The sequence below is a fragment of the Neodiprion virginianus genome, chromosome 4, assembly GCF_021901495.1.
Source record: "Neodiprion virginianus isolate iyNeoVirg1 chromosome 4, iyNeoVirg1.1, whole genome shotgun sequence".
Taxonomy (NCBI): domain Eukaryota; kingdom Metazoa; phylum Arthropoda; class Insecta; order Hymenoptera; family Diprionidae; genus Neodiprion; species Neodiprion virginianus.
Window position 1 is genome coordinate 10,703,771 of NC_060880.1, and position 7,164 is coordinate 10,710,934.

The 7,164-nt window shown below is 39.3% G+C and overlaps 1 protein-coding gene across 1 annotated transcript; it reads left to right on the top strand.

Moving 5' to 3' along the window:
* The first annotated feature begins 2,232 nt into the window (after positions 1–2,232).
* On the top strand, positions 2,233–4,518 carry LOC124302752 (uncharacterized). The gene is made up of 2 exons (XM_046759256.1): positions 2,233–2,776; positions 2,902–4,518. Exons 1-2 carry the CDS (start codon positions 2,293–2,295, stop codon positions 4,227–4,229), a joined length of 1,812 nt encoding a protein of 603 aa, XP_046615212.1. The 5' UTR covers positions 2,233–2,292; the 3' UTR covers positions 4,230–4,518.
* Positions 4,519–7,164: the final 2,646 nt, after the last annotated feature.

Genomic DNA, 7,164 nt, shown 5'->3' on the forward strand with positions numbered 1-7,164 from the left:
GTCGGCAAATTAGATCCGTAACTTTGAAATAAACATTGGCTCTGCGGATCGGGGTGTGTCGGGCTTGGTCGGGAAGTGGGTTTGGCTGACGTGCCGGGCCTGGGCGAGGTGATGGTTGATAACCGGATCCCAGCTCGGTCCCGTGCCTCGGCCTTCCACGGATCTCCCTTGCTGCGAGGCTTCGGCGGCGGTTCGCTGTTGCCGTCGTTCTCTTCGGCCGACATTCAACGGTCAGCTCAGAACTGGCACGGACTAGGGGAATCTGACTGTCCAATTAAAACAAAGCATTGCGATGGCCCTAGCGGGTGTTGACGCAGTGTGATTTCTGCCCAGTGCTTTGAATGTCAACGTGAAGAAATTCAAGCAAGCGGACGTAAACGGTGGCAGTAACTATGACTCTCTTAAAAGACACAATGCGATAGCAAAATACCTCGCAGGAAAATTCAGAAAAGCAGAATTCTATGTTGAGGAAGAACCGAGGTTCGACACCGAGGAAGGATTGAGAAAACCTGATATAACAGCAACTTCAGGACGTACCACCATCATCTTGGACGTAGGTATCACCAGTGACAGGACGGATTCGGAGAAAATGAACCGCGATGAAGTTAACAAGTATGCCAACAACAACAGCCTCTTTGGGGAAGTGATGAAGAAATACGACTTCCACGAGGTTATCAAATTGGGAGCAGTTTTCAGTTGTAGAGGAGTTTGATGCGAAACTTCTGCGAATCAACTTCTCGGACGAGGAATACTGCGCCATCCAAACATTAAGACCATATCGATCAGGATACTAATTGGCGGATTAGCAGAATGGAATTTCTTTAACAGCTCAACCACAATGAGAAGAAGAAAAGTTCGTAAACGGAATGGGGTGGGATAGTGCACAAGCCCTACTCGGATATTGAGCTACATATCATGATCAATGTGTTATGGCTATGTATAATGTCATAGATTATACAAATAGTGTTCTTTATTATTGTTGGGTTTCAGTTAATGAGTGAGTAGTGGGGACTACCCAAACTGGCAAGAGAGTCTCGAGAGCGCGAAGAAGCAGTAGCTCAGTGATCGACATACAAGAAAGACCAATTTCACAATTACACCAATAATAATTAATAAGACGCCACGCGCTAATTGTAATTATAGGCTATAAATAAAAGTAAAGTTCTTGTTTATTAAACTATTGTCTACATTATTAAATAAAAAAAAAACCACAAACACAACAGTTGGCAACGAGGACGGTGCTGGGACAGGAAAATAAAACTCTTCCTCGATGTCAAAACTCGAATTGACTCCTCGAGAACTCAATCAACCCCCGAACCCTGATAATCGACACCAACCCTGCAGGTAGAAAACTAGTATAAACTTTATCGTCATCTGTATTGTCAACCTATAAATTAGACCAGGTATCACGCCCCACGAGGAAAGACTCACACTGCGTTTGACCGCGAAACAAGCACCTCTGCCTGCACACGTTGTAGCAGACCGGCAGCAAAGCGAAGACGCTAGATCGGCGCGGATTAGCTGCGAATAATGAACACACTTCAGTTGTGAGCAGTCCTCGAGGAGTCTCGGCCGTGTGAACTTCGATTCGTCAAATATAACTGTTCTGTGTAATAGAACCTCGACCGTCTGTTGTCGACTCAACTAAGTTTGCCATTTGAGAAGGGTAACTTGATCCAGTATATCGACAAGTAGTAAGTGAATAAATTTATATATCTTCGCATATACGCTTTTCTATTGTCTTGCAATTACTTTTGGTCCTCCACGTATCCTCCTTGTATTGTCTCTTCTATTTTAATAATCGAGCTAGCCGAATTCCTCATTCAATTATTTATTCATTAATGGTAAATTTATAAAAGGAAATTCAGGTATTGGTTCCTCAAACCAATTGGCGCCCAACGAATTCATAGAATTAATTAACTACTCAGCCTAGAGCCCTATCAGCCGACGGACCACGGCCGCGGCAGGTGGTGTGTATTTTTATTTAATATTTGTCAAATTGAGCCTATGGGTCAAATAACGACTTAAGTCGACTTAAGTCACTTTTTCAAAGAAGCTGATCTCGGTGTTCTGTATAATCTTCGCTATAAACCCTGTGAATCTTGGATGTTTTCGTCAACTTTTAATGCTGTAGTAACCATAACAAGCGGTGCGCGCACCGCCATTGAGTTAGCCGGCAGTAGCAGCGAAGCGAAGTAGGCTAATCCACGCGCCTCCGCCAAACAGACGCACGTGTTTATCTGCCTGTCTGTTAGATTTCGTGTAAAGCTGCAATATTTTCTGCGCGAAATAATGAACGAATCTACAACAACTACAACAGCATCGACTAGCCCTACTGCTACAGTTACGGGGAAAAAGAGAAAAATTCGACAAGATAGATGGGAACAAAATAGAAAGAAGCTTAAGCGTAACAGTGGTAAAAGTTACGCTTCTCAAAGTGGGAATAAAATACCTCGAAAAAAATTCAGGCACACTACCGACTGCTGCAAGAAAAACTGTTCGTCTTCTTTCGATTATAAACGTCAGCGTGAAATTTTCAAGACTTTCTGGGCAATGGCTGAGAAACCGAGTCAGGACACTTTTTTAATCAGTTGTATACAACGTGAAGAAATCAAATACGTCAAAACCGTAACAAAACGGAAGAACAGATCTTGGTCTTGGAAATATTCTTTCAAAGTAGATGGCCAGGATAAAACTGTCTGTAAAGGATTTTTTCTGTCTCTTCTCCAAATAACTGAATCCAGAATGAAAACGGTGCTCCGATTTTGTAAATCAGGTAAATGTTTATATTATTTTCTTTCTAAATAAATCAATATTTACGAATGCTTGACTCGTTTATTGGCGTCTTATAACAAAACAAGTCAGGTCTGGATTAAAATATGAAAATACTGATTGTTTCAGGTACGACAGTTGCTACAGAAAAAAGGGGTAAGCAACCCAACCCTGCCAAAATTTCGAACGTGGTATGGAGTTTAGTGAAGGAGCATTGGTCGACTTTCCCGAACAAAAAATCGCATTATGGAAGCTCCAAAACTGAAAGAAAGTACTTCGAGAATCCAGACTTAAACGTAAAAAAAATGTTTCACGCATTCCAAGAATATTACTTTGATAAAACAGGGAAGCAGCTCTCACTAAAGTACCCAACGTACCATAGATATTTTCGGGAAAATAGTGATTACTCGTTTAGGCAACGTAAAACAGACGTCTGTGATTTTTGCACCGAATGTAAAATCAAACTATCGGCAAATTCATCAGATCCGTGTAAGGAATCGTTCCGTCTACATGAAGTAAAAGTTGCGGAATACAAGGTTTTGCGGCAACAGTGCACAAAGAATATTAACGATGATACTCTAACTGTTGAGTTCGACTACGCACAAAATCTTCCGCTTCCAAAACTGAACGTTAGCGCACAATTTTACAAGCGATTATTGTGGCTGTATGTTTTCAACACACACTGTTTTAATGACGGTGACAGCAAATTTTTTTGCTTCTTAGAATGTGATGGTGGCAAGAACGGTAACTCTGTGTGTAGTTTTTTGAACGATTTTCTGGTAAAAAAATTGACTGAAAATCCAGAATTAAAAAAAGTAGTTCTTTTGTCTGACTCCTGTGGGGGGCAAAATAAAAACAAGACTCTCGTACGATATTGTGCTTGGTTGTCGGTCAAAATGGGAGTTGAAATAAATCACATCTTTCCGGTGCGAGGTCATTCATACTGCCAATGCGATAGAAATTTCGGTGTTTACGGAACTGTTTTAAAAAAAGTAGAGACCGTCGAAAATCCTATCGAGTATCTCGAAATAATGAGGACCGTAAGGCACAAACCAAAAGCTTTCGAAGCAGAGATGAGTGCCCACTTATTAAAAGAATGGGATAAAACTTTGGATTCATTTTTTCTAAAGGTTCCAAAAGCTAAGGGAAAGAAATTCACGATCCAAAAGTATGTGAAGTTATCATACAAGCCAACAGGCACCATGTCCGTTTACGCGGACTATAATGGCGCTCCGCAAAATTTCAACCTGTTCAAATTAAACGCTTTTGTAAGTAAAGATACCGAACTAGCATTAGCAAACCCGGCTCCTGTTGGAATTAAGACAGCTAAAAAAAATGACGTGCTATCTTTAATGCCTTTTGTAAAACCGGTTAATAGGGAATGGTATAAAAATGTGCTGCGGGGTACCTGCAACGACAATGATTCGGCTGAAACAGACGAAATGGACTCTGATTGAACCTGATACATGCCGTTTTTTAAATGTCAATTCCTAGTTTAGCTTTTTTTATATGTGTTCACCGCGACCATGAAACACCCATTACAGTAGAAACTGGTTTGACTATTATCGTCATCATATTATTTTAATCCAAAAACGTGTTTGTACAGATTAAAAGTCGTTCTACAAAAAAACGACTTAAGTCTTACTCCGAATTTCCGTGATAGCACTGTATTGGACAATATTTAATAATTGTTATTACGTTTGTATATCATTTTTGGGTACCCCACCTATGTAAAAAAATAAAAGTTCCTTGTAAAATGCCTTGTCAAAATTGAAATATCGACTGTTGAATCTTTACTTGCCTTTTTTATGCCAAAACTTAAGTCGACTTAAGCCGTTATTTGACCCATAGGCTCAATTGTCTTTGTAAAAGTACGCCGTCTCAGTGCATAATTGCAAATAGATTGGAAAAAGTGCAAAAAAGAATTTTGCCGGGTATAGGTTTCGTTTGCGCTTAGACAGAGACTGAGTAAAATCAGTGAAGTACGTAGTGAACATACACACCTATAAGTTCCGCAAGAGTCAGTGTATAAAGTATAAACGTTCGCGAGTAAGTGCGTGGTCGAATACACAGAATACATACGAGCACACGAATACAGACAAAGTATATATGGCGTATACGGCGTAACATAGTGTACACAAAAATCTAAAAAATTTTTTTTATACATGCGTACAAATACATACGAACCGTACATACGTACAAATTCACAAAGTGAACATTTTTTTCCGAGTGACCGTTCAGAAAAATGGGTGGGGTAATCACAGAGGCGTCTACAACAGACCAAGTAGACAAAAATACAAAAAAAGAAGAAATTTTTCACAATCCAGAACACGAAAGTTCTGGAAGCAAGGATACAGAAGTAATTACAAACCTGTCCCAGTTTTTGTACCCTGAGGACATGAGTACAGACAAGGAATTTTTGCAAGTAGATGAGTTTGATTTAACGCAATTCAAATAAAAGCATTGGTTACAGCAATTAGAAGGGGCATTTCTGATCTCAAAAATAGAGGGAGAAGAAAGTCCGTCGTATCTATTACATTACATTGGAACAAAGAATTTTTCGACATTGTGCGATTTCATGGACGATGCAGATGTTTACAAACAGAAGTACAAAGGTGTAACCGAGAAATTGAAGGAATTATTTCAGCCAGAAGTTATTTAAATCGCAGAAAATTTCAAATTCAACACTGGAAAGCAACAACCAGGTAAGAATACTCAAGATTTTGTTAGAAGTTCAAAGAAGATGAGCCAGTCATGCAATTTTGGAACATTTTTGAAAACGGCTCTTAGAAATCAATTTGTTCATGGTATAGCAAGCAGTCGAGTAAGAAAAAGGCTGCTAGAAACAAAAGACTTGACCTTGGATAAAGCCCTACAGATAGCTTCATCCACGGAATTGTCACAAAAGAAAAATACTGATTTGAATGACAAGAGCAATAACAATAAGCATTCCGTACATGCCGTAGGTATCAGGAAAGGAAATGTTTCAGCAAATACAGAACAGTACAAGAAAAATAAAAATTACCCAAACAAGAAGACTCCCGGATTTCAACGGGACAGACAAGAATCAAGTTCTTAGAAGAGTGGAAAGAAGAGTGATTTTTGTTGTTACCGGTGCGGTAATACCGAGTCCTTAGCTCCGGTTTGTACCTTACCTCGAAATATAACGTGTAATGCATGCGGAAGGCAAGGTGATCTAAGTAAAGTTTGTTTTAGAAATAAAAATCATTCAGTGCACGAAGTAGAAGAATTGTTACAGGTGTAACATCCTGAATTTCGAGAAAAATTCTACATTACCATTCAAGCAAATACAGTTACGATAGAATTTGAAATTGATAGCGGAGCTGCAGTCACCCTCATGTGGAAAGAACAGGCAAGAAGATATTTCAAAGGTACTACAGTTTTCAAGACAGACGTGAAATTGATTACATATTGTGAAAAACAAGTGAGCGTTTGAGGTTATATTACGGTAAATGTTTCATGTAAAAGTAAAGATTACAAATTAAATATATATCCAACCGACATGGAAAGAAAACCACTAATGGGCCAAGAATGGATTCGCCCTTTACTTGAAGTGAACTATATTTTTAGGTTTAGCAGAAATAAAAGAAGTAGAGTCGGTATAAAATTTTGATGAAAATATTCGAGAATCACTAGAAAAGTAGGATGAAATTACAAAAGATAATACGAGTAAAATTGAAAATTTGCAGGCGAATTTGGTTTTAAAAAAGGATGCGAAGCCAGTTTTTGCCAGGGCACGTATAGTCCCATTCAAGTTGTTTCCTTTATTAAATAACGAATTGGATTTTTCAGAAAAAGGAAAATATAATTCAAAAAATTGAAACTTCAGAATATGCAACCCCAGTAGTTCCAATTTTAAAGAGAGATGTTTCGGTGAGCGTTGGTGGAGATTTCAGTAGAACCATGAATCCACAATTGATGTTTAGAGAGATGGCAAAAGGATGTGGATCATCGACGTGGGATCCGCGAATTAGTGATGAGAACGAGTGTGAATGAAACGAACTGATGTTGAGATGGAGAGAGATGATGATTGATAGTAACCGAGAATTTTTATTGGTTTTGATGCGGCGATACAGACCGTATCGCAAGAGAACGTTACAGAGAGTGAAGATTTTACAGAGCGAGAGAACACATAGATTATACACATAGATGATTTCGAGATAGTAGACAATACATGAGATACAGCTGATGGGTTTTGAGTCGCGACACGGGCAAGCGGCGAGATTTGACGCAGAGACGGCAAGTAAACATTGCACGCGAGCGTGCGTACATGTGCGAGGACGATTTTGAGTGTCGCGAGACACACATTTAACTATTCGATACCTTGCCGAAACAATTGATTATTGATGATTATCACCTACCGACGGTATA